The sequence below is a fragment of the Pelmatolapia mariae genome, linkage group LG23 (assembly GCF_036321145.2).
Source record: "Pelmatolapia mariae isolate MD_Pm_ZW linkage group LG23, Pm_UMD_F_2, whole genome shotgun sequence".
Lineage (NCBI taxonomy): Eukaryota > Metazoa > Chordata > Actinopteri > Cichliformes > Cichlidae > Pelmatolapia > Pelmatolapia mariae.
The window spans coordinates 25,008,708-25,036,569 of record NC_086246.1 but is presented as its reverse complement, the minus strand read 5'-3'; the positions used below and the strand labels follow the sequence as shown (position 1 = coordinate 25,036,569).

Genomic DNA, 27,862 nt, shown 5'->3' with positions numbered 1-27,862 from the left:
GTCAGAAATTGCAGAAAGCTATAAGACCTGTAAAATGAAGCCTCTGGGCTGTCTTCTAGCATTTTATATCAATTATTAATCAATTACTCGTAAGAAATGAATAATGAATTAGTTCAGTGGTTTTCAATGGAAACCACTTTCCAGTAGCAGCACAGTGAGAGGTTTTACTTTACCCTGATTACATGTCGGAGGTTTGGTTTCATCCGAGCTGAAGTGAAGCTCCTGCAGTTCCTCATCTCATTATTTCCCGTTTTTCACTCCCTGACCCTCTGAAATACCCGATTTATGAAACAGAACTGACAGTTTTTATCCGCAGTTAGAAATGCACAAATTAAATGCTATATGCACGCTCATATATTGAATTAAAAACCAATAAGACATCAGCACATTTGATTTTTTTTTTTTTTTTTTTTTTGGCTAGTTGTCTAGAGACTGCAACCCTTCTCTTTTGGCTAAGGTATTAAGATGCTTAGACTTCAAAGGCTTTGATCTGATATCAGTACACAGATATACAAAGGATGGTCATTTCTTGGGGTAAAAACAGGCAGCTGATGTGTTGTATTTCATTTAAAATGTCATTTAAATGGCTGACTTGTACATCTAATTTGTTTTGGTGGTGTAAGTAACAGTGTTTGTACTCCACAACTAAAAGTTGTTTTCATTTCTGATCAATCAGTTCATTTCTATAATATAAATATCCAGCAGACGTGAAAAATCAGCGTCATCTTCCTGGTGAAAACCATTTTTCCATACATATAATAATGATCCAATCACACTGTTTCCTCCAATGAAAGAAGTATTTTATAATTGCAGTTGAAAAGCAAGAGCACGCCAAAACCAGTGGATATTTTATATACAGTCCCTGAGGAGAACAGTATTAGTATTACCAGACGTCCTATTAAATTTCCAGATATTTGTTACATTATTTGCATGCATGTAAATTTGGATTCATTGTGTTGTGTGGTGAACTTACTTGCCTGGACTGTAACATTCATCCTCTCTCTCCCCCTTTGCTGTCATAAAACTCCAGTTTAACTTTCCTTCCTTTATTTTGATAGAACTGCTCCCCAGTTGTTAGACCTGGTGGTGCAGTAGTTAGCACTGACACCTCACAGCAAGAAGGTCCTGGGTTCAAATCCCTTGGTATTCTATGACTGCAGTTTGCATATGTCTGTGAAGGTTCTCAGTCATTGTAGTCTAAGGAGCTTGGAAAGAAAAGCAGCTGGACTTTTTTTAAGTTGCTTGAAGACATCTTCAAGCAACTTAAAGAAGTCCAGCTGCTTTTCTTTCCAAGCTCCTTAGACTGTAGTTTGCATTCTTACTCTGTGCTTCCATGGGATCTCTCTAGAAACTCTAGCTTCTTCCAAAAGACGTGCAGTGTGGTTACTTGGTGATTCTGCATTGGCCCATCTTCATGTGTCAGCCAATATTGCAGCACCAAAACACATGTGATGGCCTGGTGTGAGAACCACACGGCCAACCACAGGTTTACACAGTTCTCCAAATGATCAGATTTTTACAAAAACCTTTGAAAACCAGGTACGCAACACCTGTAATGTGTTGTTTTTAATGTGACCGTCAGTAAATGGGAAAGAAACTGCACAACCTCTCACTCCTGTCATGTTGTTTTGGTAGTTTATTGTGTATCACATAAAGTCAATGCTTTAGTGTTACAGCAGAGTGAGTGCAAGTCAGATAATGTGGCAGCAGGCTGTTGCTTATCTTGAATCTGAATGTGAGCGACAGGGAGAGAATGAGAGAAAGAAATTTGATCTTTTTGATTCAGATTAGAGTGTTTTGGTGGCTGGAGACTGTGTGTGTGTGTGTGTGTGTGTGTGTGTGTGTGTGTGTGTGTGTGTGTGTGTGTGTGTGTGTGTGTGTGTGTGTGTGAGTAAAGCTTTGAAGCTGCAGCTGACTGACAGGCAGGCAGTAGAAAAAGCTTTATCAAATTTTGTGATGCTCTTGTGTTCGAGGTTTTCTCCTAACAAACTGAAACAATTTTTTTTGGCTGGATAGTTCTCAATTACAAAGCTCTTTTCTTTGAAACGGCTTGCATAACAGCACAAAACTTGAAATCACTTTACAATATGAGGCACAGATATGATAACAGATGTCGTAGAAAAGGTATCAAAATGGTTTTATTCAAGATAGTGCCTCAAGAATCTTTTTAAAATGTACAAATGATGTTCAAAATCTGATATTTTTTACATTTAAAGTAAAGACTGAGCATAAATAAAAAACAGATTTGTTTGAATAATAAAGTTTTATTTGGGTTACATGCTTTTATTATTAAAGGTACTTTTGTATTTACTCTTTGTAGCATGTAATAATATATTAATGTATATTATTAAATATACATTAATAACAAGGTAGCAATGTTTTAAGTAAGTAAAATGTATTTACTTATTTGGCATTTTTCACAGATTAAACACAGGAAATAAAAGTATAGCATATCATTGTAATGTAATACAACAGTAGAATACAACATAAAGCAAGAAGTTAACAGAAAAAAGTTTTAAAAGTGCATGCTTCTGTTTAACTTTAATATTTCCTTTTAGCTAATCCCATTTGATTAATGAGCCCCATATTTTACAGTTCATTTCCTAAAAACATTTCCCAGTGAAGTTCCTGTTAAATAAATGGTTATTACTTAGGTGATAGTTAAAAAGTTATCATAGATGTTAACCTGGGTGGCACATATTTTTACGTTACCTGTTTAGCTACTAGCATTTACCACATTAGCCATCTTATGTTATCATTCGGGTAGTGGCATAGGCACTGTAGCAGATGTTCGTAGCTACGCTGGTTTCTGAAGTCTTGTTTTGAACCCTCGAGTTGGGCATTTTTTGGTATCACCATCTTCGTTGAAAAAAAAAAGTAATGAGGAAGGGTGGATAAGTGACTGAGCCCATAAACTCAACAGGAAAGTGTTTACAGTTGTCAGGATGGCGAGCTGCTTTCCTATAGACTTCTTGAGGACTGTAAGTGTTTTTGCAGCCACAGCTGTTGCCATCTGGTGGCCTTCATTTTTATGACTTGTCCATGCTTTATGTCATCTGTGGATACCAGCTGCCACCTAGAGCTAATAATAGAATTATAACTTTCATTTTGTGGAGTTAGGCAGCAACCATTATCACTCCTGGCCTATTTTAAGAAGATAATAATCATTTGTGTGTATAAAGTGTTTCTCTTAAAGTCCCAGATTGAACCTGAGAAAATACCAGAAACTAGTCTACCAAACACATTGGTTGCCTACCTTACCAACTCTTATTTCATTAGCAATGACATGTGGTGCCAAGTCACCAGAATCACAGCACTGCCTCAGGCAGCCTAAAAATATTTTCTTTTTTGGGCTTTTTAGCGCTATCTAAGATATAATATACAATATTTGTCATATATATATACACTAGGGGTGCAACAATACATGTATCTGTATTGAACCGTTCGATACAGTGCTTTCGGTTTGGTACGCATATGTATTGAACGATACAAAATTTTTAATTTATTTGATCAACTTTTCTTCTGACGATGCCGTCTGTGTTGAGGGCTCAGTGGATCTGCGCTCGACAATGCAGCCAAGGCGGAGTAATCGAACTTTGAGTGCCGCCCATATGCATTCACTCAAGTTAGCATGGCAACTGCCTCAACGCTACCTGAAATTGAACCTCATCCACCGTACTTCAAATCTGCCGTTTGGAACTATTTTTGTTTTCATGTGAAGTATGACCCTACTTAAGCGCGTCGTGGACAAAAGTACAACAGTATGTCGGATGTGCCACGCAATGTTCAATTATATCGGTCGGAGCCATTTCTCTGTAATAAACTCTCTTTTCCACAGATTAGTGATTTCTCCATCAGATACATTTCTTTTTTTAATTATTTTGTTGTTTCAGCAACATTTAATTTAAAAACTGTACTTTTGAGTTAAAAAAAATATTTGTAATTTTAATAACTTAAAAAAGGCATGAACATTTTTTTGTATCGAAAAAATATCAAACCGTGACACCAAAGTATCGAAACGAACTGAACCGTGAATTTGGTGTATCGTTGCACCACCTGGCACTATGTCAGACAGCTTAATAATAATGTTGTCCTGAATGATATTGTTACATTCTTAAAGATATTTTGAAATTTTAATAATCTTTAATGATTTTCTTTCCCTTGTTGTTGAAAATAATTTTGAGTATTTTCTCCACTGAGTTTGAAATTCTAGTATTGTGACAACCCACCGGTGGTGCTTCCGTTTAAATAATAACTGCACGTTCCCATGAATGCTTGTATGGCGGCTTTCAAGGAGTAGTTCACATTAAATTCTCTTTGAACTAAAATGTATCTTTTTGCACGGAAATATCTTCATGTGAAAATCCTAAAGATGTGTGCATTACATTCCTGGTGTTACTCATTAAAGTCATAGCGGAAAACACAAAACCGTAAATACCTCCACACATTTCCACTAGGTTGTTCTTTTTCTGGGGCTAGCCGCAAAGGAGGAAAAAAAAACTTCCTACAAAGAACCTGAAAGGTTTCACCACGGGACAGTGCCTCACTTTGATGCCCGGAGCTTTGTCTTGAAATAAACACACATGCACACACTGCTGGGTTTTTTTGGGGTGTGTGTCATTAAAACAGAAATAGTCTTATTGGCTATTGTGCCTCTTTTCAGGAAACAAAAAGAAAATCTCCCCTGGAGCAAATTTTCCAGTCAGCTGCGTTCATTAAAACTCAATACATTTTAACCCTCATTTAACTGGGTTAGCTGAGTTAGAATGTATTTACAGCAGCAGGAGCCCTCAGGGACAGGATTACTAAGAGGATGGTAACGGATTATATTTATACAGAAAGCCCTGTAACTATTTTCAGCTTTTGTTTTTACTCTTCAGCTCACAAATCTTAAAAAACAAAACAAAAAAAAAACTATTTGTTCTACATATTCCTGACTTCTGTTATCTTTCTCTCTTTTCCCATGACACAATGGATGAATTCACCGCTTTAGTCCTCCACAATCTAATTTGTTTGAGCTCTTGAAGACTGAAAAATATTTTTAAATGGAGAACAAAGAATGCAGTCTAACGCAACAGCCCTGCAATAAATCACACCTCCTGAAGGTTAAATCTTAGTATTAGAGAAACACCTCTCTATAAATTGCATTACCTTTCAGCAGCCTCCAAAAGGATCAGAGTTACATCAATACCTTTCTAAAACATTGTGGAAAACAAGTCTGAGTGTAGATATGTATTGTTCCAAAGGGGAAAAAAGGAGATTCTGTGTTGGAAAGGGAAAGGGAAATGGATAGGATGTCTGCAAATCTTTGACGATAATAAAGATCATTATAGACCTTGACAGTTTCTAAAACAAGTCAACTGAAGACACATTGGTTTTGGATAGGTTTTCCACATAGATTGTGTAAAAAAGCTGGATCTGAAGCCAATGTGGAAGTGCCTTAAACCTCAAAGTTTGATCTCCACTGCAGAAAACACTGTCCTGATGATCTGATTATGGTCTTAATTGCTTGTTTCAAGTCTTATTTAATACAGTGTTTTTAATACTTGTTTTGGAAAGTCATTGTCCAGAGGGACGTGCAGCTTACAAGCCGTAAGCATACATGCATGTCTCCCTCCCCTCGCCCCCAACCGGTCACACTAGATGGCTGCCCCTTCCCAAGACTGGGTCTGCCGGAGGTTTCTTCCTCTTAAAAGAGTTTTTCCTTCCCACTGTTGCCAAAGTGCTTGCTCATAGGGGGTCGTCTGATTGTTGGGGTTTTATTGTAGGGTCTTTACCTTACGATATTAATCTCCTTGAGGTAACTGTTGCTGTGATTTGGCACTATATAAATAAAACTGAATTCAGTTGAATTTCTCTCAGTTTTTCAGCCATAACTTGTGACATTCTGGTTTCAGAAATGGTGCCACTGAAAACTTTCCTAATCAATGGGCCACGACATGGTACCTATGTCTTGCTTTTATGCATAATCTATGGCTTTTCACAGGTTTTTTAAAGGTCTTATCCAAATTTTTAGACCTATTCTATCACTTATCTGGAGTTGGGTCTTTATAGCAGCACACTACACAAATAGTCCAGATGTCCTTTTACCGGTTTGTTCTCCATCTGCTCCTCGAGATCCTGAGATTATCTCAGGATAGATTAGATAATCTCTACAGAATATCCCTTGCCGATTGGATGTCTCCAGAATACCTCCAGTGGAATAAACCCGACATGTGTCCTCTAACCTTGCGTAGAAATTTTAAACCATGTTTATGCTCGAACTATAAGTGGAGCTATGTAGTGTGGTTGTGTTTATCCAGTAATGATTGATCCTGAAAATGGTAACCCTGCCAACAGGGTCCTTGAATATGGAAAACACTATGAAATGTTGCTTGATTTGACAGATGTTGCTGTTTCACAGGACAGAGCCAAGTCTCAAATTTCTTTCAATCAGTGAAACAGTACTGAAGTGATTAAGTGATTTGTGCTTAAGTGCTGTGAATGTATCATTCACAGAACACTTTCACGATTTACATAAATATGGATATAAATTCTCATTCCTATTCTTTCTCCATATAAATTTTGCATACATAGTGATTTTAAATTGATGCATTGCTTCCAATCTCATCCAAGTCAACATGCAGATATTTCTTTCTTTGCTCCTTGCTCATGCTGACTGACCATTTCTTTAACCCATCAGGCATTGCTGAAGATGGACTCCCAGGGTCTGGTTGCCAGGTTGGTCCTGGATTTTGTCTTGTTGACTACAGCAGTAGAGGTGGCATCCCGGTGGAGGGAGCTTGCTGAGAAGCTGGCCCGAGTCTCCAAACAGCAAATGGAGGCTTATGAGGCTCCACATCGAGACAAGAATGGTCTATTGGATAACGAGGTGAGAGGCCTTTAGTCAGTGTTACTATTTACTGGACAACTGGACACTGTCAATGTTGTGGATCACGTCATGAAGTCAATAAGTTAACACATGTACTACAACCAGTTTTTTTGTGTTTTGGGCAAAGCATTAAAAGCTTGCTGAATTAGAATTTAGGAGTTTTGGCTTGACGTATACCTGGATGTACCAACAACAATACATGAATTACTTTAACACCAAAGATAACTTTTAAGTTTGTTTCTTATTTCTTTGATTTATCAAATGAATTATTAGCTTTTATTCACAATTTACATGCTGTATGAGTTAAACTGTGTCTAAAAATTTGCATGTCATGTTTGTACACTTGAATTTTAAGTTATATGACTTATATATAAGATGTTTTAAGGTTTATGGTACGGTAATTATCACTATGCATCTCATGGCCTCTAGCTCCTGGCTATATTTATTCTACACTCACATCATCACTTAAATATATGTATAAACTATTTTATATTAAACGTCTTTATATCAAACTGCCCTGTGAGCCACAAACAGTATATTTGTCCGAGTTACTGTGCTTGGGTAGAAACCCTTCAAGAAAACACAATACTACTCAAAACATTTCAGAATTTCAGGAGAATTAGGTCAAAATGCTAACAAGTAGCTCACGGCAGCCTTCGAAATACTATACTAGGTGTGGTTTATGGAAAGGAGTAACATAGATCATCTTTAACCTGTCAGCTCTTTAATACAAAGACCTGCTAAAGTTCAGTCTAAATGGGTTTGAGATTTCCGTCCCTACATGAACCTCTTTTGTGTAAGTCTTTGGCAAACTCTTGCCTTTTGTTCTTAAAAAGACATTTTCTTTCACTTCCCATGATCCCCACCCTGAACCCTTTAGTCTATGTGGAAACCAGCCTATGACTTCCTGCTGACGTGGGCCGCCCATGTTGGGGATAGCTACCGAGATGTGATCCAGGAGCTCCACCTTGGCCTGGACAAGATGAGGAACCCCATCACCAAGAGGTGGAAGCACCTAACGGGCACACTTATACTTGTCAACTGCCTCGATACCCTTCGCAGTGCGGCCTTCTGTCCTACAGGATATGGAGATTTTGCTGTGTGAAATGTGTGACAGAAGATTTGATGGCTGGGATAGTAACTAAAGCTCAATTCTGGGATTTCTGTCCAGAGTTTTGTTGACTCGTGAACGGAAGTTGTCGAAAGAATGGTACTCACAACATGTCTGGAGTGGATATTTTCTTTGAAAGAAAAAAAAAACGTGTAGTTTTAGGGCAGTGTGAAGAATCTAGACCATCAGGTCTACTGTGTACATCCTGCTCTCTTGTCTGGACTCTCGCATCCACATCATAGCAGCACTGATTGGTTGTTGATTAGTTACGCACCAGAAGTAGCAATGCCACTTTCTGGCTCAAAATACATTGTGAAAATAGATAATCTGGCTCTTTGTGTTTTTAAGCATCATGCTGTCCCTTTCTATCCCTTTCTTGTGGTCTCTACCTCTTATGTTGTTTCTGCTTTTCTTTCCTATATTCTTCTTAATCTCTTTTCTACCTCACACTTTGTCCTTTCAACTATGTTTTGATGGCTTTCAGAATTACATGCTGCTTTTTTCTGTGTTCCTCTCAGCTTCCCCTTATGCTTCAGTAAATGGCATTTTCAGGCTTCTGTCCTAATGTTTTTCTGTCACTGTATATTTCCTTGCTTCACCCTCAGGACAGCATCACTCCTCATCGCTGCAGTACAGTGACATTTCCACCTCCTTATATGTTGATCTGACCTTCCTACAGAACCGAGTGTGCTTATTATCTCAACTTTCATACATACACAGATTTTTCCTCCATTTGTCGTGGCCATTTTTGTTCATTTGACTGTATCTCACAAGCATTTTTAATTATAAAAAAAGTTCTTTAATCAAAACAAATGAGAAAAAGTTTCATATATTAAAACAGTACAAGAATTGCCAGTGATTAGCTTGCCAAAAACTATTAGCTTGCTGACAGGGACTGTCTGTGTAGTAAAGCTGCAATACATCTGTTAATGCAAGTAATTTTTATACTTACATAAACATTTGTTTTTCTTAGTTTGGATTTATTCTTGATGGGCTCCACTTACATAACAAACTAAAGATTTAGTTGCTCAATATCCCTAGATGAAATTGGTCCCAAAGAGCATACTGTACAAAAAACTCCTTGAAATTGCTTTGGTCACTACAGCAGTCACCTGTAGTTTGCATGGAAGACATCTACTTGTCTGCAAACACTTCCCAAAGTAAAAGATTTACTGAGCAAGCCAACATATTACAAAGGTCTCTATTTCTAGTTTGTATGATACTTTTCACAGTTTTGCTGGCACTTGGCGAGTAAAGACAATCCAATATCTTCCATCCAAACTAGACAAAGACACAACAATTTGCTAGTAACCAAAGCAATGACAAGAAGATTTTTTGGTGAAGCACTGTTTACATCTTTGTAGCTAATTTCACCTAATGACTGCCGGCAACCTCCAGCAATCATTCGCCAATACAGTTAGCTAACAATGTTAGCATGCTGCATTTTGACAAAGGGATGCATTATTAATTTTGAATTCCAAAACCAAATTGCAATGTTAGTTCAGTGTTAAAATCCAGTCAACTGGGAAACAGTATCTGTTTGTTTACTCTCACATCACCAGCTATTTTTTGGTCCAAATGCTTAAGCAGCATTGAGAGTTAAAGACATCCAATTACTTTCAGCTCCAGTACTCAGTGGGACTGTTTTCCCATGTGTGGTAGTTAGGTTTTCATTACTAGGCATCCATGAAGAAGATGCAAAGTTTACAGGAACTGGAAGATATAAGAGAAAGTTAGCTAGCTGGCTAGTTGCTATCTGGAGATGTTATATCATGTTCTGACTGAAGTATTTCTTTAAAAAAAAACTGAACTGCTATGGCTATTGACCTAAACAATAAAAGAAAACTAAATACCAGAAATGTTTGGAGGGTTAGTAAAGTTTGGCTAGTTGACAGAATTATGTGATATGTTACTTACAGAGCCAACTATAAGCTAATTTAACACAGGGATGATGCAAGATGAAACTTACATTGTTCTCTAACTTAAACACTACTAACACTACTGCGAGTACACTAATTGAAAAAGAAAAAGGCTTAGGGGCCAAGAATGACAGCTGAATTTTGTTTTGGAGCTCTAGTCATTTCAGCGGATAACATTAGTTTGCTTGCTAGCTAGCATAGATTAGCAAATTCAGTTTTCAACATGTAACATGGCTGCAAATACAAATAGTTTCATTAATTGAGACTTGTGAAAATTAAAGTGAAATGCATTTTCCTTTATTTGTTAACCTTACTGAAATCCAGAATACTTATATGTATTTTCAAAATGTTTGCTTTTTTTTCAGATGGCTGAAAATGTTTCAGTGCATTCTCACGTCCTAACCCCATACTCTTTATTAGTTACACAAAAATGTCAAATGTGTTTGTTTTCATTAAAACAACTAGACGAACTAAACCATCAGAAATATCTTTTTTAAGCTTTTATTTAGTTTTTGTTGGGGTTTTTTGTCTTTTCAAATGTTCTTGATTCTGTGACTTTCAGCACGAATAATCAATCCACTTTGATGCTTTTTGGCGGGGTTTTGTGCTTTTCTTGTTTATCTCCATTATATTTTTGTGACCGCTGCAATGTTTAGAATATGAACGTTTTCCGAGCAGAAAATTTGCAAGTTTATATATTTGTACCAAACACCGACTGTATTGACACATTTGTAAGTGATGCTTTATCACATGTGAGAATTTGCAGATCTGTTCAGTGTTTCTGTTCAGTATCAATAAAACCAAAAATGGAAGAAAAAACATATGAAAGTCTTATACGCTTACACTTATTCTACTTACACTTATATTCATGTGTGCACAAATGATTTCTGCAAGACTGAAAACAGCGTTTAGACAAAACTGAAGCTCGCTCTTTAGGCTTGAGGTTTGGACTTTTACTGGGCTATTGCAGCACCTTGATTGTTTATCATTCATTTTGTTGCAGATTTGCTGCTGTGCTTGGGATTGCATGACCCAGTTTGGGCCAAACTTTAGCTGTCAGACAGATTACCTCGACTTAGACTCTAGAATACTTTGGTTTACAAAGGAGTTCCTGGTGGACTCAATGACTGCAAAACCAGGAACTCCTCTGTAACTGCAAAATCATCACCCCTCCACCACTGTGCTGACAGTTGGTATGAATATGTTTATGCTGATATCCTGTGGTCCTTTGGATTATGGACAAACATCTCCACTTTGGTTTTTTATATTTCCAAAGGACATTGTTTCAGAAGTTAAAACAAGTTCAAAAGAAGCCACATGTGATCAGTCTTTTTCTAATTGTACTGTCTACTTTTTTTTTTGCTAATTGAGTGTATGCAGTGCTCAGTAGATACTTCTCAATCACGAAGATTGTGGCTTTGTGTTAACACACACCTGAAACTTCCAAAATATCTGCTTTTATAGATGTGGTCACTGTTATGGATCTCAGTCACATCAACAAGCGCTATAAACTGCACGTCAAGTGCATTTTTTGTATCTATCTTATTCCAGAGTTAAGATAATTTGTTTGTCGCATAACTGGAAGATTTTGAATGTTATGGCAGCAAAGAGATGTGTAGCAACCTAGCAATATAAAAAAGACATACCTAAATAGAAAAAGATCATAATAACCAGTAAAAAAAATATTTAAAACAAGGCAAAACCTAAAAGACATTAAAGATAGACAGAAAGACTGTTTAATAATGGCTAACATTGCTTACATGAGGTGGTAGTTATTTCACAGTATAATACATATTATTTCACAAGTGCAGTTATGTCAGTGTTTTATTGTTTAATTTACTGAGAGCAGTTTTCACCAGAACAAGAATGAAGGACCTAGATCTCTACTTCAGACACAGCAGTGAAGGACCTGCCCAGTGATATCATTGTGCCGTCAATAGGGTAGGAAGTGGTGTCGATCAGAGGTGGTTGCCTTTATTTGTTATTTTGTTACTTTATGAGTGTTGAGTGTTATTCTATGCTGTACCTTTCAGTAGGCGTGTAGTCACATTTATCCTCTAACTTCTCTAGTTCTTTTAGCTCCTGTCTCTTTAAGGCTTCCCTACCTAACAGCCCACTTTCCTCTGATTTATCACCTTCTGGAAGCCAGCTGAGGGGCAGCACCTAGTGCTTGTGCGTTGTCTCGACATTGTGGGATTTCTGTGGCTGTAGCAGGTGAAGGTGAGAAGAAGAAACTTTGGAAACTGAATATTCATGGCAGTCTGAAGCCTGAGCTTATGGCTCACGCTGATTGACACATAAGGCTGAAAAATAGAAAAAGACAGCATAATACTCTATTTTTATCTCTTAAATACACATACATACATACGCATACAGAGAAGACATGATTTCAAAACATGGGCAGATTTAGGGCTGTCAGACCTCATGCTTTTCTCTCCTTCCATGACATTAAACACATGCAAGACCCAACATTTATTTTCTTTTCCAACTTTTTTCCCAAAATACTTCACTATACCTTTAATGTGAGATTCTGTAGCGATGCACCAAAGAATTCATGAATTTCTGCACCCGGCCCCAATTGGGATTCTCTCTGCGCATGAGCTCTCATTGCAATGCAAAGTTTATTGTGTTGAGTGTTGCGTGACGCTGTCATCATGAAGCCCACAAAGACAATGCAGCAGATTACAGCATGTAAACACACACACACACAGAAAAACACATTCAGATATCACACATGGATGCACACGCTGGATGCATGCATGCTCAAGCACTGCACGTGAATGCATCCGTCTTTCTGTGCACGCTCTTTTAACCCACCCAAGCATAATCCGCCTTTGACACACACACAGTTTAATGTACTTAATTAAAGCAGATAATTATTCTCCCTCAGAGGACCGGCCACCTTGACAGTCTCGTCCTTTGCCTCTCACTGACTCACCCTTCACATTCCTACCCGTCTCCTGGATACAAGTCGAAACTCACAACAAGGCCATGAATATGTGTGTGTACATGTGTGCGCTTTTTGTCCTATTTTATCTAAGAAAAAAAGAAAAAGTTTAATTAGTTTTTTCTTTAATGCCACAGGAGAGAAGAATTATAGACTGTAAAATGCTCTTTCTGTGTGTTTTAGGGAAAACACACAGCAATACATTTTTGCCTGCAAAGAACTCAGCTTTTATTGTGATACTGCTGCCATCTGATTGACTCACAGGTTGTCTGCTAGTTGTTACAACATCTGGCTCTTATGTGCTGGAGTAGTAGAAAGTAACCCAGGATTCATTTGTCATTATAGGGAATATTTTGTGTTATTTGTTTTATTTGAAACGAACCAAATCTTTTTAATTAAAATTTGAGCTTTTTACTCACTCAGCAGTTTTCCTTCATCTGCATTGGTTTAATTAACCACGCAATGAGCCTAAATCTTGATGTTTACTTTTTTCTGAAGATAGATGGTGTTAGAAACACTATATAGGCAACACTCTTGGGCCCGATGTTATGCCAGAGGAGTTTTGGAGCTGTGCAGTTACTGAGTCAGCAGAGTATTGGTGACTTTAATACACCTCAGCTCTCAGCAGTGACCCCGCTCTGTAACTTTATGTGACTGAGTTGCTGTGGTTCGTAAAGACTTCCACTTTGCAGTAAAACCACTCTGATGGTACTTTTCTAGCAGGCAAAAATTTAACAAACTGACTTGTTGTAATAGTGTCGTCCCATTATAGTACAACCATTGAACTTCAGTGAGGTTTTTAAAGCAACCCATCCTTTTACAAGTGTTTGTGAAGGCCGACTGCATGGGTAGCAGCTTGATTTTATACACCTGTAGCCATGAGACTGAAGACGCCTGAATTCAATGATTAAGAGGTGTGGGCCAGTACCTTTGTCCATTTAGTGTGCATTGTATCTCAATCTGATATGGAAATCATCATACAATACTGTTCATAAGGCTTCCTGAAGGACATTCAAAGCTCTTCTTTGGATGTTTCTGCCTTTTGTTCTGTTCTGTCAGCATGATCCCACACTGCTTCAATAATGTTGATGCCCTGTTGAGGATTGGGGAGGCCAATCCATGACTGATAGTGCTTCACTGTGTGTTTTTCTATACAGGTATGATTTTGCTGCATTGGCAGTGTGTTTGGGATCATTGTCATGATGAAAGATGAAGTTGTTGCCAATCAGATGCTTTCCAGATATTTCATGGTGGATCAAAATCTGATAGTACTTTTCTGTGTTGAACAATGTCCGGTCCAACACCACTGGCTGAAATGCAACACCAAACCATTGCAGAGGTCCAGATGGATCTCTCACGTCCTGTGTCAGGTCTTTGCTGGATTTGTTCCTGTTTCTTTAGGTCATAACTTTTAGATAATGCCCTGCACTTGTCCAGTTTCCTCAGTTTTTTTTTAAGGACAAACTACACACCATGCTGAGATATGGTGAGTTTTTAGCTAATATCTCTTTGGGAATCCCCTTATTAGTGTAAAAATATTATTTTATGTCTGTCAAACTGTGCTATATTTGGTATTTTTCACAGATTCAACTAAAGAAATGGGAGCAAATTATTTATTTTTGCAACAGGCTGCTAATACCAAAGTGGCTAAAGACACAATTTAAAAACTGTTCTTTGCTAAGTTGTCTGTTGCTACCTTTAAGAAGAAGCTTAATACCCACCTGTGTAAGTTAGCTTTTAGTTAGCTTTAAACTCCATTTAAACTGTTTTAATTGTTGTCTTTTTCCCTTTTAATTTATTTTATATTTACATATATTTTTTGACTTTTGTACTGGAAAATTACTTTGTAAATACACTTTCCTTACTTTTTCCTGTGTTTGTGGTTTCCACTAAACTTCTAAAGGAAATATCAACTTCTTTAGGTTTCCTATACTTACTAGCTAGTCCCTCACAATGTCAATTTGCTGCTGAGCAAGTTGTATGTGGTGGCATTTTGCAAGTTTTTGTCTCTCAGTTGCAGGCAGCTGTGGACAAAAATGACATAAAGCAGTACAACTGTTGCTGGGCAACCAAAGAAATGTATTGAAATGATATATAAATGTCTGTAAGGATCAGAGAAGCTGCAGATGTAGCTGATAATTCTGTTTAGAGTACATGAATAATTGATACAGCGGTATTAGAAAAGTTAAGACTCTTATCTTGTTGTGTGTGTGCACACACCCAGACACACACACACACACACACACACACACACACACACACACATATATGGGCTCAAAATGTGATCATAAATAATTTGTACTTGTAAATCAGTTTTGTATGTGTAAAAAGAATTTGTGTGTGCGTAAAAAAGATTTGTATGTGTAAAAAGAATTTGTGTGTGCGTAAAAAAGATTTGTATGTGTAAAAAGAATTTGTGTGTGCGTAAAAAAGATTTGTATGTGTAAAAAGAATTTGTGTGTGCATAAAAAAGATTTGTATGTGTAAAAAGAATTTGTGTGTGCATAAAAAAGATTTGTATGTGTAAAAAGAATTTGTGTGTGCGTAAAAAAGATTTGTGTGTGGACTTAGCCAAAAAAAACACCTGCAAGTTACGAGTACGAATTTTGACCCGATTTTTCTTCCTTTCATCTGATTGGTCAATGTCATGTCAATCACAAATGTAACAATCCAATCAGAGAACAGATGGGTTTGGCTGTCGGAGGGGCGCTTTTTTGAACTGCAGGTCCTTGAAGGGTAATACAGTTTGAAGCTGGAGGATCTCTATATAAATATCCGATAGCAGCTAGGTCCCCTAACTTTCAGCAGCTGTTGAAAGGATAAAGTTGTGGTATATCAGTGGTTAGAAATACCATTATTATTTTAGGATTAGTTTAACACAAAGTCAGGGCTGACCCGGGACCATTGCTGTGAGTCACAGTGCGCAGCATAAAGGTCCTTTCACATCGGACGCAGCATGTGCTGCTAATGCTAACTGCTAACTAAAAGCTAAGGATACAGAATTTGTTGCGCTGGCTGCTGAGCTCTGTGGGTTTTTGCAGCAGCTCTACCTGTACTAGATGCACCTGCTCCTTGTCGTTTCTATCTCTGACTTTATGTCCTTTACAAGAGTTTCTGGTTTTTTTGCTGGTTCTTCAGATGTTCAATAAAAACATGTATGCTAATTCATAACGAAGAAAGCTTTGTAGTGAAGACTGTCATTTCCAAAACACTGCCCCCCCTCTGCGGTCCGCAGCGCTGTTGAAAAGGCTGTGGAAGTCCCTGTATTAAGCACGTAAACCTGTGACACAAAAATCACCAAACTCCGACGACCACAGACTGTTTTCCTTCATGGTGATGAAGAAAAACGCTGGGTTGGCATGTAAAAGGGCATTTATTCCCTTCAAGGACCTGCAGTTCAAAAAAGCGCCCCTCCGACAGCCAAACCCATCTGTTCTCTGATTGGATTGTTACATTTGTGATTGACATGACATTGACCAATCAGATGAAAGGAAGAAAAATAGGGTCAAAATTCGTACTCGTAACTTGCAGGTGTTTTTTTGGCTAAGTCCACACACAAATCTTTTTTACGCACACACAAATTCTTTTTACACATACAAATCTTTTTTACGCACACACAAATTCTTTTTACACATACAAATCCTGATTTACAAGTACAAAACTGATTTACAAGTACAAATTATTTATGACCACATTTTGAGCCCATACACATATACATACATATATATATATATATATACTGTATTTCTTACAATTAGCTACATTTAGCATCAATTGTTGCCCCTCTGCAGGCTGCTGAAATTTGTCTAATCAAAAGAAAGTGGGCTTTTGGGGAGGGCTCCTTAAAGAGACAGAATCTAAGATACGTAATGGTTGAACTGGAAGGCTGCATACAAGGCACAGTACAAGATAAGTAATGCTCGAGTGACTAACCTTATTTATGCAGCACACTGTTCATGCCCTGAATCCATGTGCTCGTACCATGTACGGTCTGAACTGCTTATTAAAAAGTGCAAATTTAACCTGAATCTGTGAGATAATGTTTCTACATCGCCTTTGTACAAAGACACGTTTGAAGGGAGATAAGCTTAAATGTAAAAACTGAATCTTCTTCAGGGAAATGAAAGCAGATCAGAGTGTTTCTATCACCTGAAACATATCCTAAACAATAATCTGCCATCATCCTGTGAGGTTTAGAAGCCGGTGTTATTGCCCTGGTCTGGAAAAACAGAGGAACAGAGATGTACGCGGTAAGCAAGAGATCTTCTCTTCCCTTTGTTAATTCCAGACAAATTGGCCTGCTTGGAGCAGCTTTTGAAAATGCAGAACAGGTGGCGAGATGAAAAGCTCAGGGACGAGCCGCCGCTCTGTTTCATCTGCCGTTCCTTTCCAGAGGTTTCTGGAGGACGTGTGGAAACAGGCCAGGCCGGTTTCACCTCCTGGGCCTGACGAACATAAAGAGCCCTTGAAAGATAAAGAGAAACGCAAAGCAAAACTCCCTTCATCTGCTCTTTCTCACGTCTTGGGCCTTTGGCTGCACGCTGGATGCAGGGGAGCCGCAGATGTAGAAGCCTCGGCGGTGATTATCAGAGCTTCAGTGTCTCTGATGTGCTGCAAGCTGTAAGAACTTATCAAGCTAAAGATAAACAGAGCTGTGCGCCTTCTTTTCTTTCAGGCTGAAGCAAAGAGTAAAAAGGGGCCTTCCTCTTTATCAAAGTAGCAGGTGAAAATCTTGATTGCATGTACATTTTGGCACCTGGATGCTGAAAACTAGAGCAGCTCGACTCCTTTCTATGAACACAAACCCACAGAACTTCACTTTTAAGGAAGTGCACACATGTTTGTAAGGTGGACCCTCTACACCTGAGAGACAGAATAATAAGGAACTATAATTTATAGTTTACAAGGTTAAGTGTAATTATTGTAGATAAGAAAAATCTGCTAAGGCTACAAAGAATACGCCTGAAAAATCCATCTACTAGCTGCTTGTCTCCATATACATGTCAATTTTACATTTCATGGTCTTTTTGGGGGGGAGTGGTTTTGCCGTAGCTACCTGCTTTAAAGCCTGTAACCTACCACCTTATCCACTTCATACAGCAAAAAAAAGGTACCTTTTTTCCTCTGAGTGAAGAGGAGATGAAAGCAGCAGTGGTCAGCAGCAACAGCTCCATGTTATTTTATGTGGAGGAAAATAAGGCTTGGTAGGAAAGAGGAAAGATGTCTTTTTACTGACTATAACAGCTCCCTTCTATCCTTTAAAATTATCAGATTTTACTCCTGGTGAGGATATTATCTACCAGCTCCTTTGTCAAATATGTAAACAAAACTATAAGAGGGTATGTGTAAAAGCAAACGTTTTGGCAGTATGCTGCTCTGGAGCATTTAGGTGTCTGTTAACACAATATCACAATCTTCCCAGGAGTGGACATCACAGAAAACTCACCCTCAGAAAAACTGCAGACTCTACAGGCCTGAGTTAGCATGTTACATGTTAAAGTTCATGACATCACAATTAAATGTGGACTGAACAAGTTTGGCTTGTTTGAAAGGGTTGTAGGAGAAAGCCGCTTCTATTTAAAAAGAACACGGCAGCTCGGTTTGTAATGCTGCATCTGAACAAAACACAAGACTTCAGGAACGATGTCCTTTGGACAGACGAGACCAAAGTGGAGATGTTTGGTCATCATGGAAAACCAAACTCAGCATATCAGCACAAACACCTCGTACCAGCTGTCAGCACAGTGGTGGAGAGCTCATGATTTGGGCACCTTGACGTCACTGAGTCAACCATGAACTAATCTGTATACCAAAGTATTATAGAGTCAAATGTGAGGACATCTGTCTGACTGCTAAAGCTTGGCCTGGTCATGAAACAGAACAATGATCCCGAGCGCAGCAATGACCCAGTCAAAGTCCAGACCTGAACCTGACTGGGTCATTGCTGTGGTAGGACCTTAAGAGAGCTGTGCATAAATGAATGCCCGCTAACCTCGATGAACTCAAGTAACCCATTCTTTCACATATGTTCCTAGAAGCAATCTGCATGCCTTAGGTGCTTCATTTCATACACCTGTGGCAATGGAAGTGATTGCAACACCTGAATTCAATCCTTCGGGTGTGTGACTGAATACTTTGGGCAGTATAGTGTAAGTGGTTTACACCAGTTGAGTTGGCAGTCCTACAGTGTGGTCAGGGCCACGTTCACACTGCTGGGTCATGGGTAACCAAAAAGCCTCCCAGTGCAGCCTAAAGAGATCAGGTTTGATGTGTCCACAATGCATCCTAGTTTTATCATCTTTACATATTTTACCTTGGTAGTACTTTAATTTGGTGGTACTTTTCTAAGGAAATCTTTTTTGCAAGGACTCAAAATCCTCTGAGATGTAGATCACTTCAGCCTATGTATCTGATTCATTTTACATCATCTGAGTTATAGATGTGTTTTTTCTCTTTTTCTTCAGAAAGTTGGCAGTTGATAGTTAAACAGCTTGTTTGAGGCTCTCTCAGCATCTGTCTGCAGCTCGTCATCTGTTACCTGTGGAACAGCGAGGAGACGGTGGAATAAATGAGAAGTAAATCAGAGAGGGAGACTTTTGTTTTATGGATGAGAAGGCGGCGTGGGCGGTGGGCGAGAGACATCCAGCCTTGTTAGAGAGACAAAGAGAGAGAGGAGCGCAATTAGAGTGAGTTGTGGTCTTATAAAGTTAAGCTGTGTGTATGTGTGTGTGCGCGCGCGGGCGTGTCCACACCCTGTTTATAATTCGTTTTATTGATCTTGAATGCACTAATAAAAGGGAAATCAATAAAGGAGGAGGACAGCGAGGACAATTAGTCGGGTCTTGATGACTCAGGTTGTGTTGTCGTTTAGGGACTGGCTTTCTTTCCCCTCTGCTAACACTGCTGCTGCACACACACACACTTGCTTTCACTTCTTCTGGCTAATTAGATGAATTATTTGTGCCCAGGGGGGGTGGAATTTAATGAAGGCTCACAATGAGAGTTGTTATCAGATAATATCCGATCAGCAGCAGGTATGACAGGTGCTGTAAAGATGCAATGTGAGCGCTTGTTGTTGCAGTCAAACTGAAGCATGCACAGCATCCCTCCTATATATATATATGTATGGGGGACTCTGAGGTTTTTCCAAGCAGCTGACAGATGTAATCTCTTCAGTGTATCCTAGATCGCCTTTGCCCTTCAGGGGAAGCTCTCTGCTCTCTCTAAGTGCTCTTGTTAGTGGATATGGAGGCCAAGCCACCCGATGCAGTTCTCCTTCATCCTGGATGTAGGTTTGGACTCATCATAATCCATGTTTCTACTGTTCTGACGGCCATTCCTTGGCCGCAGTTGGCCACCATGAAGGCCTGATTCACACCGTCTCCTCCTAACAGCAGCAGAAAATGGGCACATGGACCGATGGATGGATCTTGAGAGCTATCTGCTGCTTGAACTCTGGGCTTCGATGTGGACTCTAATCTTAGATGCTGTTAGTTGGGGATTGATGATGGTGATTTTCTGAAGCTGGTAACTCTGATGAACTCCAGTTCTTGATGCTCTTTTCCGGAGGCGGCCCTCTGAGGGAGCCACTTTCATCAGAGCGTTCGATGGCTTTTCCAGCTGCGCTCGAGGAAGCTTTTAATTTACCCAAACAAATTAACCTTTACATCTTAAAGTAACAATGGACTGTTAATGCTTCTTATTTAGTCGAGTTGAGTCCATCACATCTAGGGCTGTCACAATACTGACCATAATACGTAAAAACTTTAGACTATGAAAATTAAGATCAACAGGTTTGGGGACTCTTTTTGAGCTTTGAAAAGATGTGTCACTAACACGATGTCAGTCTGAGTGAGTGTTTGTTTGAAGCTTTGAATGCAGGATAAGATTTTTTATGTGAATTAAAATACTCACTTTGCTAAGCTTACCTTTTTATCCTGAAAAAAAGCAGCTTAGATTTGGACTCTCGTGAAGAAAAAGAACAGCAGTTTGATTTGTGTGTTTGCAAACTTTTCCTCTGACTACAGAAAACTGCTGGTACTCCAATGAGAAACTGTGCCGCCATCTAGTGGTACACATGTTAAATGATCACTTTTAACACCAGCAACACATGTATGTAACAAAGTTTATGGGGACAGTGGGTTTATTCTATAGCATAAAAAAAGCCAAAATGTAATGATCTCCATATGAAGTGAAGACAGGAGAATATTAAAGGAGCATTAATTCTGGATTATTGTTGCTTAAAAGGCACATTATTATTTTCTGTTTTCTGTATTTTCTGAGACGACTTTTAATGTTCATTTGGTTTTACAGATGAATTAAAGACAGCATAGAGTTAGATCATTAGTGTAAACCAATCAGGTGTCAGTTCTGTTACAGATCCCAGACCTGCTCCAAACCACAATCTGAGTCAGAGTCTGCATTCCCTCCAACATGAACAATGTAAAAATAATTTTACCTGCAAACCACAAAAATTTCAGAATCATGTTAAGCAATCTGACAAGGCATGTTTATGTTGTTTGATGAGGTGCGTCTTGTATTTTCTTATGGAATACCAAAGCTGCCAAAATTGAAAAATGTAAACAATTAAATAAACAAGGAAATAAACAAATAAATCGCTCAGAATCAATAAATGAAATAATCAATACAGACGCAGATAAAAGAAAGAAAGAAAACAGAGATATATAGAATAACTCTTGTTTACATTTATTTTATTTTTATTTTTTTATTTTATGCATTTAATAGCATTGATTCTTTGTTTATTATTATTATTATTATTATTTTGGAAGTTTTCACCCTCTTTATTTTTTAAGCCGCCAAAACATGCAGTGCAGTGTTCACGTTTGGATCTCCAATATTTAAATCTGAGAAAAAACCTTATCAACGTCCCAATATTCTTTGCAATGATTGATGATTTTATTTTATTGATGATATTATTTATTATTGCGTAGTAAAGTGTATAAAGACAAATACATCTAAATGATGAAATTACATTAATTTTGCTTTAGTTGTTTTTTTAAACCAAACAACCGAACAAAAAGAGAGAGGAAACTGTTTTGGAACATTTTTGGTGAATTTTTCCTTCCATAACTATAACTCTATATTGAACACTACACATCTGTATGTCACTCAGCATTTCAACAAAAATTAATCAATGAAACTTTGGATTTATTTATTGGAAAATTTGTGCATAGAGTAAAAAAATAATAATAATAATTCTGCAGAACAATCTTCCTCATCACTGTTAAATTATTTATTTATTTAAATGTTTTACTGTAACTGCTGCATATGTTAAAGGTGGATCTCGTTTTAAGTACTCTATATTCCGTTACTTACATTTGTAGTGGCTGTCCTGTGAGGACCACGTATCTCTGAATTTTTAAAGAAAACAGGCCTGCATCTTGATTTTTTTAAAAGCAAAACAGCTGGCTGAACATATTACATTCAGTCATTGTCACAGATGCTAATCTGAAATTGCTGCTGAACCGGCATCTGGTCAGCGTGACTGTTTTATTTATTGCTAATGTACTAAAGAAGTTGTTCATCTACATCTAGCAGGAGACTAAAGGTGATCATACCAAATATTGACTTTCAAACATGTTAGAATTGCCTAGTATGCTGTGTTTCCATGTATATTTGCACATTTTTCAATAAGTCGCTGCACCTATTTCCCGTTTTCCTAGAAACATATAAAGAAATGAGTTGAACACCTGTTTGGAACCACTGCTCAAACACACAGTGAAGATGAATCCTGCTCCATGTGAGTGTTGCTTTTGGTTGAAACTAATTACTGACTGCTTGGAATAACTTTTAGCTGCTTCTCTGTGAGTCCGTCTGTTGGGGCCTGCTGATGCTTCATTCTAGATTTTCCAAATTTAAGGGCCATGTTTCATGACTTCAAGCTGTGCTGGGTAATATTTGGTCGATATTGACTCACTGTCCATCCTTTCCATCTAATCTCAGGCTTTATTTGCCTTCTTCTTTCTTTTGTTTTACGGCGCCAGTGGCAGTCACTTAAATGACAAGCTGACTGCAGGCTGGAGGAAACCATTTTTGATATATATTTATATATACTATCTTGCAATTAGTGTATCTTTATATTTGCACTCATGAAGTTACAGTTGCTTGTAGTCGCGCATTTTTACCACCAGGTGTCAGAGTCTCACAGCTGAGGACGCCTCCCTGCGCAGAGGAAAGGCGACTGAACACCTTTCATATTAAGATCCTTTATCCACCACGCTGGCAGGTTTTCTGTCACGAATGTGAAAGGCTTTTATTTTTTAAAGCCCTTTCGCGTAACCGGAAGCCAGATTTTATTGTGTTTTTCCCGTCTGACTTGACGCGTCTCTCCATGGCAGCGTTCAGTGGCTGATCCACGCGTCACGCTCCATCACTTCGTGCGTGTGTTGTGTGCCACTACATGAAGGCAGCTGCTCGGAGACAAGCGGCCAGATGCGGAGACGAGTGTGGTGCGCGAGAGTGCATGCAGCCGCTGTACGTGCTGTGATTTGACAATTTGTGGACGGCAGATGCGGTTGGAGTGAGTCCAGGGATGCTGCGGCGTTTCTTGCTGCCGGAGTGCCGCCGCGCAACGAGGGGCTGTGCCCCCAACTTCTGCTGAGAAAGGAGAAGCCGTTTTCATTTTTACGCGTTTGATAACCCACGATGGATCACTCCCGGGACCTTTAAGCGTCCCCTGCGGTGATCTCGCTCGCTGCTGTGGGGCTGTGGGACTGCACGCTGTCTCTCCTCCCCAGCCTGCAGACATGGGGAATAGTTTCTCCAATCTGGCTGCCTTCCAGTCCCTGCACATAGTCATGCTCGGCTTGGACTCTGCGGGCAAAACCACCGTCCTCTACCGGCTCAAATTCAACGAGTTCGTCAACACGGTGCCCACCATCGGCTTCAACACGGAGAGGATCCGGCTGGGCGGCGCGGGGGCCTCTAGGGGCATCAGCTGTCACTTCTGGGACGTCGGGGGCCAGGAGAAGCTGCGGCCCCTGTGGAAGCCTTACAGCCGCTGCACAGACGGCATCGTGTATGTGGTAGACTCTGTGGACACCGAGAGGCTGGAGGAGGCTCGCACCGAGCTGCACAAGATCACCCGGTTCGCTGAGAACCAGGGGACCCCGCTGCTGGTCATCGCCAACAAGCAGGACCTGCCCCGTGCTCTGGACGTCGGGGAGATCGAGAGGCAGCTCGCTCTGGCGGAGCTGAGCCCCTCCACACCGTACCACGTCCAGCCGGCCTGCGCCATCATCGGAGAGGGACTGGACGAGGGCATGGACAAGCTGTACGAGATGATCGTGAAGAGGAGGAAGTCACTGAAGCAGAAGAAAAAGAAGCAGTGATGCCAGGCTTTGGCTGGATGATGGCTAATAAACTATGACGTATCCCATCTATAGAAACAGGATGGATTAAACAAAAAAAGAAAGAAGAAAAAACACCACAGAAATACTGCAAGTCTCCATATAGGAGGAAAATATACTCATAGAGATGCAAAATGAGCTGAAAATGCATATCATATAAACTCATTAGCATCCATACTTTCCTGTAGGAATGCGTATTTGCAGATGAAATCTATATAGTATAATCATGAATAGCATAAATTCAAAAAAAAATAGTCATATTAAAGTCAGATTTATGGGAAGAATATTGATTGTTTACCTTGGTAGATGACTGTTTTAATGTTCTTCACAGGCAGTTGTGTCTGTGCACACTGTGGCTCTCTCTGCACTCTCCCTGATGGAGGAGTATTAATAGGACTGTTTCATTAGGGATGTGTGTATTGTAGCGGAGATGTTTTATAAAGTGTATTGATCCACTGGCAGAGCTCCCTGTTGCTGTGCTGTGCACAGATGTGAGAAGGCTGCTGTAAATGTGATTAGGGATGCACTCATGCACAGATCAGTGTTTAGAGCTGTGAGGTGGTGTTACACCAAAGATGATTCCCAAGAGATGACACAGAAACTCTGCTTTGGTGGGGTTTTTTGTTGTTGTTGTTTTTTACAGCCTTCCCTGCCAAACTGAGATATATATATATATCTGGAATGACTGGCTTATGGAGAAAATAATTAAATAAACTATGTTGTATAGAATGCATTTGAGCTATATGAAATCAGTTCTTCCTCATCCCTCATCTTGCTCATTTTCTGTCTTCCTCAGTGGAACCACCTTTGATTATCCCTCCTCTGGAAGTCAAATTGAAGGCCTTCTGCTCTGTGACAAGCTGATTTGATCTGTTTTGAAGAAGTTTACTAATGCTGCATCTGTTTTTTTCCCTATTTTTAACAGTTCAACTTTTTTTCAGCTATATATGCAACTGTTTTATGTATTTAATACAATATTGCCACAAGAACAATACGGCTTGATGGTACAAGAGTTGCACATGGACACTGTGGGTCCATTTAAGCCATTATATGTAATATTTGCTATAGTTCAAGATTAATTTTACCTAATAAAAACTGGACATTGCAGATTGATATAACTGTTGGTAGTGTTGGCTGATAAATACAGCAAACACTGATTATATTATTTGTGCATCCATCTACTCTTATTTTTCATACAAAATTCTCTCTTAAATTCTCACACTTAAATTTAGTTATATCTAATAATGCTGAATGGAAGGGAAATTACACAACCAATTAATCAAACTACCATCAGAAATCTTACACCAAAACATGACATAGCCATCAGCATATAGAGTCATTTTTAGTTGCTGTAGTTGCTCTAAAGCAAACCAGCTGCCCCTCGGAGTTCTTGAGAAGTGTTATGAGTGCATCCCAGACTGATTCAACCTGCTGGCAGTGAAAGGACATGTGTTCAGAACCTGTTTTCATCTCCAAGGTGCCAAAAATCTACATCTTGTCAAAGCTGCTGGTATTTTAGAGATGCCACAATTTGGCATTGATATCACAGGAATGGATATTTTTAGTCAGCAGTTTGGAAAAAACAGCAAATACAATTTTTGTTCCTCAAGTGCAGAATGTTTTAAAAGTCCCAATGTTGTTGTTTTAAATAACAGCGATACTAATAACAGCCATACAAAGTCAAAATTTTAACTCAAATATAATAACTCAAAACTAAAACTTAAAATAACTCAAAACTGAGAAAGTAACTTGACATTTTGAGGTAACTCAAAATGTCAACTCAGCTCTGCTGATCTGGAATTGTTTTCCCCCCATAGTCAAACAGCCCTAATTGAGATGTGATATTTTATCCCAAATCAATATTATTTTGAGTCACCAAATGCCATTTAAAAACAAAAAAAAACAGGAAATGATAAAAAGCCAAACTACCAAAAAACCCACAAAGTTCGATAAACCTGTGTTGAACAGAACTGTTGACTTTTGCCGTCCAGCACACAGCAGAGGACAACCTTTTTTGTGATGCTAGCAGCTTTGTCAAAATTCCCTGGGGTGACAATGGGTGGACAGTCGAGAAGCCGAGTGTCTTCCTGTCACAGTGAAGAAGTGAAACAAACCAACAGGCTGGAACCTGTTCAGCTGCTCATAAAATATTTTACAGAGTGAGAAATAACCATAAAGGTTAATATCAACATAATGTTTCACATACCTGACAGCCAAATTGCTGAGGAGCCCATAAAAAGTCACTGACATTAGCATTTGGTCTTAAATGACAAGACTGTTGAATGTCTTGTACAGACTGTTCTCTGATGCCACATTCACAATGAAAGACAAGAAGAGATGAAACAGCATTATTGTGCTGCAGCTTGATGTCTACAAAGTAAACAAACTGTTGAACCTTAGTCACACTGTAGAGGTGACTGTGTTGTCATACCTGTAGCTCAAGTGGGCAGACATGAATGTTACCTTTTTTTCTTTCTTTCTTTCTTTTTTTTACAGTCAGGATTTCTGATGTGAACGTGGCATCTTTCTGCTAAGTCGCGCTGTGTCCAACATTGCATGACAGCCACTACTTCAGACAATGTAAATGATACAGTACTATAGTGTTACAGCCACGATACAGCAAGACCAAACTATGTATTACAAGCCAAAACAGGAAAAAAGGAAAAAGTATTTTTGGGATTAAACTCTTTGTAATTCAACTTGTGTGTTGTTTGACTTGTGTTTGGTTTCCAAAGGTTTAATCAGGGTGGGAAAATCCCAGCAGCTCCCAGCTAAAAAATATAATTTAAAGGCTGTATATCTGCAGTAAAACGTCACGGCCTTTGCACGTTTCACTGCTGTTGTGCTTACTGCTTTAAACTCAGATTTAGGTAGTTGCTCTCTTTTTGAGCAGCCTGATATTGTTTCAAGGTTTTTACCTTTTTACTACTAACAATGCTAATGGTGTGTAAATTTAAAAATATAATAAACTATAAAGTCAACAAAAACAACACTCATTGGCCACTTCAGTAGGTAAACTTGCATGTATTTAGCAACTGCTGATCTACTGTGATTTCCCCACACAATCGCCTAAAGAATTTACACAGAATGGTCCAAAAGAGAGAAAACATCCAGTGAACAGTAGTTCTCTGGGTGTAAATGTGCTGTTGATTTCAGAGGTCAGAGGAGAATGGCCAGGGTGCTTTGAGCTGTTAGGAAGGCAACAGTAACTAAAATAAACACTTGTTACAACCAAGGTTTGCAGGAGAGCATCTCAACAGCAGTAAAAGTGCACACTGCCACTCCTGTCACCTAAGAACAGAAAACCGAGGCTACAATTCACCAAAACTGGACAAGATTGTAAAAACGTTGTTTGGTCTGATGAGTCTCGATTTCAGCTGCAGCATTCAGATGGCAGGGTCAGAATTTGGTGTAAACAACATGAAAACATGTATTAATGTTTAGTCTGGTGGTGATGGTGTAATGGACTGAGAGATATTTTCTTGGCATATTTTGGCCTCCTCAGTATCAGTATATTTAAAAATTCTTTACTGTCATTAGACAGTCATAAGAGTGCAGTGACGTGGACAGTCCCAGGTGTCCCACGAGCTTCAGTGCTAGTTTATCCAGGATCAAAGGCAGAACTGAAGTCAACTCCAACAATTC

General features: G+C 38.9%; 2 protein-coding genes across 3 annotated transcripts in view; both read left to right on the top strand.

The window, feature by feature from the left end:
* sh3bp4a (SH3-domain binding protein 4a) overlaps window positions 1–10,710 on the top strand; it is a 40,858-nt gene extending 30,148 nt beyond the window's left edge. For both annotated transcript variants that reach the window (XM_063466246.1, XM_063466247.1), the window contains 2 exons: window positions 6,683–6,871; window positions 7,752–10,710. In XM_063466246.1, coding sequence (XP_063322316.1) covers window positions 6,683–6,871; window positions 7,752–7,976 — 414 coding nt within the window. In that variant the 3' untranslated portion in view covers window positions 7,977–10,710. The remainder of the gene's footprint in view (window positions 1–6,682; window positions 6,872–7,751) is intronic.
* A 12,484-nt stretch (window positions 10,711–23,194) lies between these two features.
* On the top strand, window positions 23,195–26,891 carry arl4ca (ADP-ribosylation factor-like 4Ca). Its single transcript, XM_063467052.1, has one exon. The coding sequence runs from the start codon at window positions 23,615–23,617 to the stop codon at window positions 24,197–24,199; it is 585 nt and encodes a 194-aa protein (XP_063323122.1). The 5' UTR covers window positions 23,195–23,614; the 3' UTR covers window positions 24,200–26,891.
* Window positions 26,892–27,862: the final 971 nt, after the last annotated feature.